This window comes from Lactuca virosa, chromosome 2 (assembly GCF_052849685.1).
Source record: "Lactuca virosa cultivar CGN04683 chromosome 2, Lactuca_virosa_CGN04683_v6, whole genome shotgun sequence".
Lineage (NCBI taxonomy): Eukaryota > Viridiplantae > Streptophyta > Magnoliopsida > Asterales > Asteraceae > Lactuca > Lactuca virosa.
Genome location: NC_136427.1, coordinates 308,427,846 through 308,442,333, shown reverse-complemented (window position 1 = coordinate 308,442,333; position 14,488 = coordinate 308,427,846). Strand labels below are relative to the sequence as shown.

General features: G+C 35.8%; 2 protein-coding genes across 2 annotated transcripts; one reads left to right on the top strand and one right to left on the bottom strand.

Annotated features, from left to right (window-relative positions):
• Positions 1-2,875: 2,875 nt before the first annotated feature.
• Positions 2,876-4,524, top strand: LOC145161615 (large ribosomal subunit protein eL24). Its single transcript, XM_079081170.1, has 5 exons — positions 2,876-2,991; positions 3,621-3,696; positions 3,793-3,894; positions 3,985-4,133; positions 4,219-4,524. Exons 1-5 carry the CDS (start codon positions 2,981-2,983, stop codon positions 4,367-4,369), a joined length of 489 nt encoding a protein of 162 aa, XP_078937296.1. The 5' UTR covers positions 2,876-2,980; the 3' UTR covers positions 4,370-4,524.
• Positions 4,525-6,584: 2,060 nt separating this feature from the next.
• LOC145161613 (protein IQ-DOMAIN 24-like) lies at positions 6,585-8,985 on the bottom strand. Its single transcript, XM_079081169.1, has 3 exons — positions 8,555-8,985; positions 7,326-7,529; positions 6,585-7,228 (listed from the first exon to the last, which is right to left on the bottom strand). The coding sequence occupies exons 1-3, from the start codon at positions 8,864-8,866 to the stop codon at positions 6,785-6,787; spliced, it is 960 nt and encodes a 319-aa protein (XP_078937295.1). The 5' UTR covers positions 8,867-8,985; the 3' UTR covers positions 6,585-6,784.
• Positions 8,986-14,488: the final 5,503 nt, after the last annotated feature.

The window sequence follows — 14,488 nt, the reverse complement described above, 5'->3', positions numbered from 1 at the left end:
ATGAGAAACCATCGGCGGCTAACAAGGTGTTCTTGATGAAGGAGTTGTTCACTACAAGGATGAATGAGGAAGGCTCAGTTACGGTTCACATTAACAATCTAAATTCAATTCTGTCCAGATTATCATCTGTGGGAATTAAATTTGATAACGAGACTCAAGCATCACTGTTACTAGCTTCTCTACCTGATAGCTGGTCCGGAACAGTTACTGCTGTTACGAGTTCCGTGGGGACCAGTGGTATGACTTTTGAAGGGGTTAGAGATTTGGTTCTTGGCGAAGATATCAGACGCAAGAATCAAGGTGGATCTTCTTCTTCTGATTTATTAAATGTCGGAAGAGGTAGAGGGAATAGCAGGAGCAGTGGGAGTCGGGGAAAAAGTTCTTCTAGAACTTTGAAGAATGTGAAATGCTGGAACTGCCAAGAGGTGGGACATGTTAAGAGTCAATGTCCAAAGAAAGAATTAAACATTGCTGGTGTTGAGAGTGTGTCTGAGGATGATGCACTGATACTCAATATGGAAAGTTCTGTGGACTCTTGGGTCATGGATTCAGGGGCTTCGTTTCACGCCATGGACAACGGGGAAACGATGGTGAATCTAAAAAAAGGAGATTTTGGAAAGGTACGGTTAGCAAATGACGAGATGCTTCAAGTAACGGGCATAGGAGATATTGATCTAGTTACTTCATTGGGAACTACATGGAGCCTGAAGAATGTCAGGGTTATTCCGGAGCTGAAGAAAAAATTGATTTATGTTGGTCAGCTGGATAAACAAGGACTGGAAGTAAGGTTTGGTGGTGGTAAATGGATGGTGGTCAATGGTAATTCGGTGATTGCTCAAGGTATGAAGCATGGGTCATTGTATATGGTTGAGGTACCTGCTGAGGGAAGTATGACCATCCCGATTAAGCAAAACAAAAGCTGGTTCGCTAAATCTACTGCTAAGAGAGTTCATTTTGCAAACATGAATTCTGGAGCCAAGGGGATGTTAGCTGAACGAGTCGGAAATTCTAAACCATTCAGGGGGATTCTGTGACAGTGGGAGCACGGGGTGTGTTCTGGGTACAGTTACAAAGAGCCGTTGGGTTTTGAAGACTAAGATTGGAAAATTCTCTCTTGTTGGAAGTTTGCAAAGTTTGGAGAGTGTTAGTGGTCCTCGGTGTATCTCTGGATCTGGTGGAGTGTCCAAACCGGTTGAGACAGAGGATGAGTCGGTGGTGGGATTAGCCACGACTGAGTTGGAGCTAGTGGGAGCTTCAACTGGCTCTTCTAGTACTTGAAGATGAGGGGCGGCTGCAATTAGAGAAATGGGACTAAGTTTAGCTTGTTCTTAGGAACTGGAGGCTTGGAAGACTTGGTTGTTTTAAGATTACTGGAGTTGGATGACAGAGACGGACCATGTTGTTCAAACTTTCAAGTGGGAGATTGTTAGGTAAAATATGAAAGGTTGAACACATGTGGCTATGCATGTGAAATAAAAGAATCAAATTCAAACTGAAAGTTGGAAAATAAGTGGTGCATTCAACATGTTCAAACTTGAAGTTGGTAGACTTTAAATTGGTTACAACTCTTTATGTTTTCACATGGTAAACATTCACCTATATATATGCATGTATGTTTTGCATATTTGGTGTGCAAAAACTTGAGAGAACATCAAGTGTAGAATGTCAAGCCAATTGTAATCTTGTGAGTTTTAATAAAATTCTCTAGTTGCAGCCCGTGGACGTAGGATTTGCACCGAATCCGAACCACGTAAAATCCTTGTGTTCTTCTTGCTTTATTTTCGTGAGTTTGTGTGTGTGTGATAGTGTGTTTCCGCTGCGTGTACCCGGTCCGGTTCCTAACAATAAGGAGAGGGATTGAGGCATGTATGTTTGAGATCCCATAGGGTTTCTCGGTAATGGGATGCCTTTGCTTGTGTGTCTTGTCATAGTGTGGAAAGAGAAGACAAAGGGAAGAAACGAGATGAACAGGATAAAAGATGTGCCAAACAAAGAATGGATAGGCAACACTAGGGTTAAGATGAGATGATGGAGACGATAGATTTGATATTACCGCTTTGATACCATGTTAACGTGAATAAACTTGTGTGTCGCCCTCATCTCATTAATGAACCAATATAAATATTAATATACAAGATACACAAAACATGGACCAGGCTACATACATACAAAATACAAGAGAACCGGGCATAAATACATCTACTATAATAAATGAAGATCAATTTGCCACATGTCAATCTCTTATAAGTTTTGACACTTGTCATTTTGTGATATTTTTAAAATAAAACAAAATCCACTTGTCAATTTCTAGATTTTTTAATTTTTTAAATTAAAGTCACATAATACTTATGTGTATATATGTAAAACATTAAATGTAATAGATGTCATAATAAATTGCAATTAATATGTTTTTCATTCATTATTTCAAAATTTTATTTTAAAAAATATTTATTGTTTACATTTTGATATTTAATCTTTTTTTTAATCAACCCGTGTATTACACGGGTTTTACACCTAGTAATATAAGTATATCTACTAAATTACTAACAATGAACAATGAATTTGACTTTAATCAAAAAAATGATTTTTACTTTCAAACCCCCTAAGACGATCTTCGCTACAAAATACAAAGTTAGGAATCTTACAAACTAAAAAGGTAGGAGTAGAAATGTAATTTTTACATGACCACGAAAACCATTTACGCACTTTACTTTAAAAAACATTTATTGGTTTCTTTATGTCACCTCCAGCTAAATAAATAAATTAAGAAAAAAAAAATCGAATAACAGGATAGAAGCTCCGAAACACTAAAGTGGAGGGACTAGAAATGCATGTTTTGTTTCGTGGAGTAGGGTATATGGCCTATTCAAAACCCTTTCTTATACTATATGACCAAATTGATGCTGTATAAGAACCAACCGAATTAGGGTTTCTAGGGTTTTATTTATCGAAGACAAAGAAGTTTGCTGCTGCCGCCGCCATGGTGTTAAAGTAAGATTCCGTCCATGCGTTACTTTGATTCATCCTAATTGCTCGTCGTCTGTATATGCAACTGTTAAGCGTTTGATGTGTTGATTTGTAAATGTGGTCATAGTTCATATTAGTGTTTTCAATCCATCCTATTCGAACAAAATATGCTCAAATTAAAGTTTGAAATCCGATCGTTGCAGCACTCAGCTATACTCTATTATTCTGAAGATTTGATGATTTATGCGTTTCATGGATTTTTTTCACGGAATCTGACGAACTTGTTTCATGTTCATATGGATACAATTTTTGTTCAATTCACATGAGCATTATGCTTTATGAGCGTGAATTCCATCAGCAAATGATAAATGTTATCTAGGTCGATTAGTTATACGGTTTTGGTGTTATAGCGATAGAAACACTGGTCAAGTCTCTCTATTCAAATATTCTTGCTTCTTCACGAGAATTACAGTGTTTATAAAATTATCGGATTATATATTTTGTTAAGATTTTAATTGTGATTGCTATATCTCCGATCGTTTAATCTGAGTCTATTTGGTTTATGAAACTCATTATGATCCGTATATTTTTATTTTCATAAGGGATTCTTTTGGGCTGTCTTAGAATCTAACCTTGTCTATCTGTAACAATAGGACCGAGCTCTGCAGATTCAGTGGCCAGAAGATTTATCCTGGAAGGGGTATTAGATTCATTCGATCAGACTCTCAGGTATGGAATTAGTTTAAAACAATGTGTGCTTTAGCTTTTATACATCTTTATCTTTAACTTGTTTACTGCAACTAATTTGTATGTTTTCAATTTTAGGTCTTTTTGTTTGCAAATTCCAAATGCAAGAGGTATTTTCATAATAAACTGAAGCCCTCAAAGCTCACATGGACAGCCATGTACCGAAAGCAACATAAGAAGGTGAGAAATCCCATCAATCAACAATAATGATTCTCACTGTATTTTGATAAAATCACTAATTTGCCCTTTCTTTTTCTTGAAACCTAACAGGACATTGCTCAAGAAGCTGTGAAGAAGAGACGACGTGCCACAAAGAAGCCTTACTCTAGGGCTATTGTGGGAGCCACATTGGAAGTCATTCAGAAGAAAAGAAGTGAAAAACCCGAAGTCCGTGATGCTGCTAGGGAGGCAGCTCTTCGGTAAGATTGCTTTTTCTTTATATGACATTAATGTTTTTACCAATTTGGCATAATTAAATATGTTGTTATTTGCAAATGAATGAAGTGAAATCAAGGAGAGGATCAAGAAAACTAAAGACGAGAAGAAGGCAAAGAAAGCAGAGGTAGTATCTAAGCAAAAGACACAAGGAAAGAGTGGAAATGTGGCTAAAGGAGGGAAGGGACCTAAGATTGGAGGTGGTGGTGGGAAACGTTGAAGTTTCCTATTTGGTACTTGTTTTTTTACATGCTAGGAGACAACTTTTGAATGTTTGTTACTTTTTATGTCGATTCCATTGAGACATTCTTTTTGTTCAGATGTTTGTTACCATTTACAATTTCCAATATGAAAACAATATCTACTTTTGAACCACACTGCATTTGGTATGAATTAGACTGAAACTGTTATCAATGGTGTTAATGGTACAAACTGTAATTTATTATTGTTTGTTCCACATCTAAAAAGGTTGCACAAGTCCTTGAAACACCATGAGTGTACACATACATCACATGTTTATGCACCTCTCTAACATGGGCACCCTTTCTCTTTTTTGTTTAATGAGCTTAATGGGTTAAACAATTAATTTGGACAACTATATATGGTTCCATTTTTATTTAATCTAAACAGAATGACTTTGTGGGTTAAGCAAAACCCTAGTCTTACAAAAATGGGGTAAGGGGGGAGGTTAGTTAGTAGGCTTCTTTTTCCAAAGAAGACCTCTGTCAAAAATAAAAGTAAATGTTAAAGATTTAATGCTGATTGTCTTTGAAGATATGCATAAGAAACGTCAATCCACAAGATCAATAGGAAAATAAATGAACAGTTCAATAAATAGTAAGATGGTGAGGGTTGACGGCTATTAGGGAAAAAAGAGAAAGAAATTCAAATACTTGGGCTGATTATAGAGAATGTTAGTGGTAGGAATGTGCAAACTGGTTGTATACACATTGATTTAGTAAACAAAAGCAATAAAACATGGGGCTGGCAAAACACTTATAACAAATACAACATACATCAAGTGATGAAGCATACAATGAGTGAGGAAGTAAAGAATATAGTCAATATACTCATACGAATACAAACGAATATCACAAGACTTAGAAGGCATGCAAAATACCAAGCTAACATGCAAAGAAGCACAATCAAATGTCACCCTGAAGAGGCCAAATGAACAAACAAAAAAATGCAAGAACTAGCAATGTTGCAGAAGACATTTGCCACAAGGTAGAAATGGGTACTAACACATACAAACAGAATAAAAAAGAAACAATGGTCGGACTCAAATCTAGCACTCCCAAAATGTAAAAAATGCAATAAAAAAATAAAAACAAAATAATAATAATAATAATAATAATAATAATAATAATAATAATAATAATAATAATACTTATATACTAACTATTCTACCACCCTAATTCTAAGCATTCATACTCTTTTATGAGGTCATGTCATCGAAAAGATCCAAATCTTTTAAGTCTAACATTACATTATTTTCCCACTTTCTACATGGTATATCTCTCCTCTTAGCCGTGCAATTGAGACTCTATCCAATTTTTCCTATTTTCCTATTTGTCTTTTTTTCTTTTCTTTTTTCAAATCTCATGTTTAAAATTTGTTGGAATGTTAAGGAAAAATGGGCCATTTACTGTTTATTTGGTCTCCGACTTAATGGGAAGAATAAAAAAAAATTCTCTTAGAATCTTAGAGCATGCATTTTCTGTTGCCTACCTACCCTATATGCCACTTTATACACAGATCCTATCACATTTTTAGTGATGATAAGAATGATGAAGATGGTGAGTTTAAGGGTGGTTATTGGTAGTTGGTTGTTGGTGATGGTGGTTGTGGTTGTGGATACGGTGGTGGTATTGGCAGTGGACTGTATAACCGTGGCCGCTCTCTTATCTACTTGCTCTGAGTTTGTCAACAACGAGACAAAATACCCGTATTTAGGGTCCAGTTGTTGCAAAGCCATGACTACTCTTGGTTATTTTGCTTACAATGACATTGATAGACACGCTTTATGCTTTTGCTTCATTGTTGTTATCAATGCCACCTACACCCCAGACGCAGCTAATGCCTTTTGTACTTTACCTGGTTTTTGTGGTGTCTCGCTTGGCTTTCTCACTGATCCCACCACCGAATGCGGCTAGTAAGAGCTTCCCATTCAATTTCTGTTTGGTCGCTACTAGCATTTTACTTTATTGATTTAACCATGTAGGTTTCATAGAATTTGTGTTTGTACCTTTTAATTTGGTTGTAATCCATGTAATTAACTCTATAGTCATTTTCTATGTCAATGTAATTACATACATATATTAAAAGTACAAATAATAAGACCTATTAAACCTTTGTTAGTTACACAAGACAAGACCAGACGGAGCGATACATATGTTACATGACTTCAGTTTCACTCGGAGTCAAAAAAAAAAAAAAAAAAATTACAAGTTTTGTCCCATTGATATTAGTTTCATTCAGAGTCAAACATCAAAATCAATGCAACATGTTTGTAACATCGTGTCTACACAAGCCATAACACAATTCGTTTTTGCAATCACACAAATAACCTTGAAAATGTTAACTATACAAAACCACACCACGCCATTTTTGGTTAATCAAAGATCCGCCAAACCTACCTTCGAAAACCCCTCTCGGACTGAGTATCTGAGTAATCCCAATGCTTCCTTTGCCTCGGAGCACTGATTGACCGCATCCGCACCCTCGCCTGAGACGACTCTGTGTTAGCCATGTAGTTAGGGTGACTCGGGTACTCCCCAAATAGGCTCCGTGGGTATTCACCACTATGAGCCGGAGTAAACGGACTCCTACTTTGGCTTTTATACCCACTTCCAACCGTTTTCTCTGTTCCCCAACTCGAATCGGTTAACCGAGATTTACTCGGTTTTTTCGGGGTTGTAATCTTCCTTGGCTTCCAAGTATCCACTTCTAGAATCTTGTCACTTTTATCATCATGTTTGCTTGTCCATGAAGTATCCTCCATCCAGTTGTCTAACCAATATGGTCCGCTATGATGGAATCGTGGTTCACCTTTGATGTAAGACATCGAGTTGGATCGCTGTGTATGTTTTGTAATGGAATCCATAAGAACACACTCGAATTATACAAGAAGATAAAAAGGTTATGAATTAGGGTTTTTTCTTATTTTTACTTACGGGATGGTGGTGGGACCGGAAGGACTTGACGGTTGAATGTGGTGAAGCTGATGAGTGGGCTCGGTTGGCACAGGCTTGAGCCTGAAGCCGAGCCATGGCTTGCATTCTTCGAAGCATGTCTGCACTTTGTTTCCGTATGATGTGACCACGTACAAGCGCCTGAAGCTTCACTAATCCTTTAAGTGCCCTCAATGCTCTCCTAGCCTACACATTCAACTCTTTGAGCATAGTGCATACACATCAAGGTTAACTGCTTTTTATGCATCAATGTTTCACCTTTTAATTAATACAATTCAAAGAGAAAAGCTCAAAAAAACCAACATGTTTTCTGTCAATGCTTAAAAAACATTATTTTATTTTTATGTCTATTAAAACCATTATATATATATTTTTATTTTCATTAGATTATTGTTTTGCATATAACGTAATAAAATTGGTTGCATAGCTTACGTAGAACTATAATAAGTACATAAGAACATTTATTTAAATTATAAAACTTATATAATACATATTCTGGAAATTAATATTATTACAGTTTCTAGCAAAATGATAGCACTTTTTATTAATAATAATTACAGTTTCTGAAATTGACTATGCAACCACTTTTCTTGTGTTAGCAGACTGGCAAGCATTAATTCAATCAAAATCCGAACGTATAATAGTTTTAGTAGATAAAAAAATAGCATAATAGTTTTTTAAACACTGGAAGATAATAATAAGTTGGATTTTTCTAAGCTAGTCCCTACAAATAACTCAAATTAGTTATCACATTTTATCACACATACAATTATTGAAATATTACACATACATTTTAAGATATATTAAAACTTAATAAATATGTCAGTTGTATATACGCAAATAGATACTAAATACCAAATTGCAAATAAATACAAAATACGGAAATTTATGTTTTATTATTTTGTCAATATCAAAATGATATAAAAAATAATGAAATGGTATTGGGATGGACAGATTTGATATAAAAAACTACTTTTAAGTTTTAATGTTAAAGTTGGAGAATGCTATAAAAGATAAAGAAGTGAAGTTTATATCGGGAATAACAAGGGTCCAAAAGAGAAATATAAAAAGTCCGAGGGCGCTCTACCACCGATGAATGAAGTGGCGGGACCCAATGCGCAAAATCAATGAAGATTTGTTGGAGTAATTAAAAATTAATTTATATTTGGAATACAAGGGCACTTGGGTAAATTAACAGTTACGAAACGTACCAGGTAAGCCCGAAATGCCGATTGTATCTTCACAGCCGCCACTTCCCGGCGTCGCCCACCGACATAATACGCTCTGCTATTGCTACCACCGGCACTTGTCAATCTCACGACCTCCGCCGCCGCATGTGCCGCCGCGAGCGCTGCCTCCGCCACAGCAGCGGTGGCAGCCGCAACTGCTATGGCGTGCTTGTTGTCATCAGATTGTTTGGGGTACGAACCGTGGTTTTCCGGCGCTTGTCTTTTGGAATCCGACTTACTTGAAGACTTTTTGGAGCCGAAAAGAGACCGGAGCCACCTGGTTGTCTTACCCATTTACCATCGCCGGCGTTTCCCAAATCCAATTTACAGTGAATTGAAGAAATTAAGAGAGAAAGCAAAGAAGAGGGGAGAAATGGGGCGGCTTTAAACGCGCACTTGAGACTTTGGGAGTGCGAAGTGAAGTATTTGGGCGGTAGTTCAAATTTTGGGGCCCATAATTTTTTTTAAAAAAGGAGTGAAGACTTTTGACAGATAACTTGTCGGTCCACAGGGCCTCAAACCTAACAAAAGTCTTAAAGCAAAAAAAAATAAAAATAAAAAAAAATAAAAAAAAATCTTATTTCTTTCCTTGTAACCAACTGTAAACTATATAAAAACGTTATTATGCTAATGACATGTTTATTGAAACGATCTATATAAATATTTTTTTTGCATGCAATGTATTGGTTTTGAGCAAGGTTATCAGATCAGACATAAAATCATTTTATGCTATGCAAAATAATAATCATAAGATCCTATAAAAACAATATCATTATAAGTTTAAGAACGGAACATTTCAAAAGAAAACAGGTTTAAGTTTAAACTTTAAGCACAAGAAGAACATTGTTTTGAAAGAACACTACTAAAATGAGTTAGATTTTAAACTATAAACTTAGGAGTCAAAATTATGCACATTGGAACTATGTAATTCGAGGGTAAAGGGTTAAAGAGAAACTTGTAGGTTTGTAGCATAACTACTCGTATCAAAATTACGTAATTTGAGAAGTACGTGAAATTAGGGTTTAAGCATTTTAACAAGATTCGAACAATTTCGCATGTATCGTAATCAAGGTCAGTCCTGAGGATTCAAATGCCCAGGACAAAGTCGGAAAAAAAATCTTTAGGCCTTAATGTGTAACGAATTAAATTACATAAACTATTTTTCTTTAAATGACGATAAACTTTATAGCAATAAACATAACAAAATCATAGTATTTTAATGAGTAATTACATATCGTAACATCAAACTGGACACCCCGTGAAGCCCTCTTAGCATTCTTGATAGCAAATTGGTTGATCAACTTTTCGTAGTGTATACTCTCAAAGATTTCGTTCTCGATAGATATTATCGTCTAACCGCTAAGTCTTTTTTCGGTTATTGTGGAGCGTAAGTAAGATTTCAAAAACTTCAATTTCGATAAACTATTTTCTATAGATGACACCGTTACCGGAATACTCAAAAATATTCTATATGTAATGCATGCATTTGGGAAATAATCAAGTTCTTTTAAAAACTTGAAAACATCTATAGGGTCGTTAAATCATTGGTTTCCAATGTCTCAAATATTTCAACTCCATATAAAGTTTCTCGGCATCAATATCCGATCTTTTTTCAAACTTGAGAGCTTTTTCAAGATGATGACAAGACGGCTTAAAATCTTTATCTTCAACTCCCCTCAAATTACATGTAAATAAAAAAACCAAATACTTTGTCATACTTTTTGAATTGTTCAATTTTTGTCTCAAGAGAAGAAATAACTTGATCAACAATGTATAAAAAAATAAATGACTCTAAAATTATCTTCAGTTGTAAATAAAACTTCTTCGCTACTTGAACTCTCATCAATTTTTTTTCCCTTTCAATCAAACACTTTTGTGGAAATATTGGATCAATACACATTTCAAAAGCAATCTCCTTAGCTTCATCAATTGCTTTTGAAAAACAATTTCTCTTTAATCATTGAAGTACCCAATCAATTTGTTTATTTTTGTAATAGCATTATCAAGATGCATATCTTTTGATTGTAACTTTTTACTGTGATATCAGATAACAGTTGATAACAAAAATTCAAAGTCACCAATTCTTTTTTCTGCTAGTGAATTTGCTTTGCTTGTAATTACAACATCATTATCTTTTTTTCCAACTTGAAGTAAAGCTTCTCGTACATCAACAAGTTGCAGTTTAATAGCCTTTACACTTTCAACCCGACTTTCCCAACATGTTTGGCACAATGACTTAAGACGCCAAGCTTTAACATTATCTTTCATAATTTCCCACCTCTTAGTAGAATTTTCAAAGATAATATAAATGCACTGGATGATTCTGAAAAAAAATTATTTCCTTTAACACACTTGTTAGCCATATCACATAATGTTAGATTAAGAGAATGACAACCACAAGGAGTGTAAAATGCTCTAGGATTTAGATCTAAAAATCTCTCTTTGAACTCCTTGGTGTTTTCCTTTTATGTTTTCTCCATTATCATAGCCTTGATAACGCATGTCATCAATTTCAAGACCAAGAGACTTTAACTCCTCAAGTGTAATATCAAATAGCCCTTTTTCGGTGGTATCATCAACATTCAAAAAACCTAAAAATGACTCTTATACGGTAACAAATATATATGATAACTTTGAGTACCTCACTATTATAGTCACCTGTTCTTGATGACTTGCATCAATAGTACAATCAAATATGATTGGGTAGTACTTTGCTTCCTTTATCTTCTTGATAAGTTCATTTCTAATTTCTTGAGCTATCAAAAGTATTAGTTATTTTTGTATTGTGTGCCCAAGATAATGCACATGAAGACAGTCACTTGTGATCTGTCGTACATGCTCTTTGATAACCGGGTCAAACTCTTCCAACATTTCAATGACACCCAAAAAATTTCCATTGCTTATTAAATACAATTGACAAATAAGAAGTGGAATCAATCATAATAATTAACAAAAAGGTATTTGGTGGAATTGGAACAAAAAGATATACAATTTATAGTTGTAACACCCGTTTCCAGGTATTTCCACTTTTTAACCTAAAAATGGAATTATTTTGTAAATCTAGTCCTTACGTTGGGCGTAAAGCTTTAAGTGGATCGTGACGGACGTCGAGTACATTGGACGTACACGTGAGTATGTTGGGCGTACTCATGATGCCCTTAAACCCTAAATTTTTAGGCTTGTGTCCACTATTTAAGTATCTTATGCCCCCTTGGACATTCTTATGACCATCCTCCATTCCTCTAAACCCTAAAATCGAAACCCTAGCCCTTGTGAGTGAGATTTGAAGCTTATTAGTGATTTTTGAATGTTCTTGGCAGTGAAGGAAGATAATTCAAGAAGTGGTGTTGCATTTAGCTTTTGGATCCAAAATCTACATCTCCTTGTTTATCTTTTGAAGGCATAAAGTTCATACCTTGGATCTTGCTTTACTAGATATTGTTTAAGCTTAGATTATGTTCATTTTGTCCCAAAACCTTGATCTTTGTGAGTATGGAATACTCCAAAGCATATGAGTTGTCCTTCAGACGTTTTAGGGTGTATAGAGTAAAAAAAATACAAGCTTGATCATTTCCTTTCATCCATGCATGAGTTATAGAGTTTTTGGTGATGTTAGAATTTAGGGTTTTGGGATTAAGCTCTCTTTAGCCATGCAAAGGAATAAAGTCAGAGACTTTATGGATTAGGACATCTTTTAGGGCCAGATATGAGGTTGGGGTAAAGTGTCTTAAATGATTAAGACCTTGAAACTTAGATTTTGAGTTGAGATCACGTATGTCGAGCGTACTTCTGGCTACTCCCAGTGTAGCCAGTTGCGAGCCTGGTTTCTTCCAACTGTGTGCTCTACACCCAACATATAGATGAGTACGTCGTGCGTAAGGCCCGATGTTGACTTTCTTTAACTTTTGGCTAATTGTGCCTTTAAGGGAGCTTGTGAGGGTTGTTGGTCTTGGAAGGGGAAAAATGGTCTTTTGCCCTAAATGTGGATCAAGCATGGCTTGGGACTAGTGGAGTATGGAAAATTACCTTAATTATTAATTAGGGTTAATTGGTGTAATTATTAGGCGGAGTCTAGTTCTGACAGTTTGGGTGTGAGTTCTATCAGTCATCTATGCAGGGTGAGTCTCCTCACTATTCTTACCTATGTGGTAGTGTGTGTGTGTGTGTATATATATATATATATATATATATATATATATATATATATATATATATAGAGAGAGAGAGAGAGAGAGAGATAGAAAAGTGTGTGTGTGTATGTGTGATGAACAACTGTGTCTATCTGCTATTACTGTGATATATGTTACTGTATGTGTTGAAACTTCAGGTAGTCTCCAGGGTTGCTGATAACTCATAAATGTTTATTTTGTGATGTGTTGTATGTGGTATTTTGGGGAACTCACTAAGATGCATGCTTACAGTTGTTGATTAAATGTGTTTCAGGTACTTCTTGGGATTGCGGGAAGGCGAAGACTTGATTGTACACATTCGCCTTCGGTTTATGATTCCAGATATTTCGAGGCACTCTTATACTTTGATGATGACCTGTATTTGACATTTGTGATTTTCTTGAGATGGTTTTTATGAACAATGTTTTTATATGAATTTAAAAACTAAAATTTTGGTTTGGAAATTTAGAAGTTACAAATTGGTATCAGAGTCCTGGTTTGATGGATATGGATGAACACTTGTGGGATTCCAACCTCAAACTAAGAATATGAGGATTTTCATTAAAATTTTTCAAAAAGAAACAAATAATTTCAAAGAAGAAAAGTCGGATGAAGCAGTGTGTACAATCAACTAGAGCTCGAGCGGTAGTTTCCCAAAATATCTCTACTTATTTTATGTGTAGTTTCATTTTGTTATCTTGTGAACTGGTAGGAATACATGATAATTGATAGGATAAGGATCCCTCATGAATTGTGTAATAGAGTTGCCTGATTTGTGATGCCTTTAGCTTAGGAGGTTGCTTTTATAAGACTAAACATATCCTTGCTATTTGCTTGTTGTATGATGTATGATTGTACATGGATGAGATTTTATAGCCTTAGGATGCATGATTTATCCTTTCCTCCTTTTCCTTTTTTGGTTGTGGACTTTAGGTATAATCATTTATTCGACAGTCTATCGAGTCATGTTTCGTGTGCGATTGGCACATGCAAAGTAAATGGCGAGAATAACGAAGATCTTTGCGAGGCGAAGCGGTTTTAAGTAGTCTAGGATGAGTGCCTAGATTCTTAGTTGTGGTTTTGAGGGACCTGCAGGGTAAGTGTATAGATAACCTTGAAGAGTAGAGTTATTGTGACTTGGGGTCTTGAGAGGACGACCTAAAGGTTCGCTTTGCGTTGAACCTACTTTGCTTGGGAGCGAAGGATTGGTGGAAGTTTGTGACGGTTAACTATTCTCCTGCGAAGCGTTCTGCAGTGACTTGGGAGAGATTTACTGATATGTTCAGATATGAGTTTGTCTATTGGTTTAGAGAGAGTTTGGTTGTCCCAGGAGTTCCTATCTCTCAAGCAGAAGACAAAGACGGTCAGGGACTATTTGCTACATGTGTGGTAAGGAGGGGCATATGGAAAAGGATTGAGCCAAGTGATTTCGGGTTTGATTCAATTGCAACCATACGGGTCATATGAGGTCAAAGTGTCCTCAACTTGCATTGAGGACAGTTGAGGCTACTGCTCTTACTACTTTGCGTATTACTGATGGCCGGCAGGGGAAAGTCGAGGCTCCGAGGGCTCAGGGGAGAGCATTCCATCTGAAAGTAGAGGAGGCCCGATCGGCATTGAACGTCGTGGCTGGTATGTGTTTCTTTATTATTTTTGCTGATATGTTTTATGTTTGCTTATGATATTGTTCATGTTAGGTACTTTCCTTATGAAGTCTGTACCTGCTCTAGTGTTGTTTGACTCGGGT

What these genes read in the sequence shown, in the direction of transcription:
- LOC145161615 (XM_079081170.1), top strand. An exon ending in TCATTCGATCAGACTCTCAG is followed by an intron (nt 3,697 to 3,792) that starts GTATGGAATTAG and finishes TTTCAATTTTAG; the next exon opens with GTCTTTTTGTTTGCAAATTC. An exon ending in GCTAGGGAGGCAGCTCTTCG is followed by an intron (nt 4,134 to 4,218) that starts GTAAGATTGCTT and finishes AAATGAATGAAG; the next exon opens with TGAAATCAAGGAGAGGATCA.
- LOC145161613 (XM_079081169.1), bottom strand. Translation starts at nt 8,866, where the DNA reads ATGGGTAAGACAACCAGGTGGCTCCGGTCTCTTTTCGGCTCCAAAAAG. An exon ending in CGGCATTTCGGGCTTACCTG is followed by an intron (nt 7,530 to 8,554) that starts GTACGTTTCGTA and finishes TTGAATGTGTAG; the next exon opens with GCTAGGAGAGCATTGAGGGC. An exon ending in TCCGGTCCCACCACCATCCC is followed by an intron (nt 7,229 to 7,325) that starts GTAAGTAAAAAT and finishes AAACATACACAG; the next exon opens with CGATCCAACTCGATGTCTTA.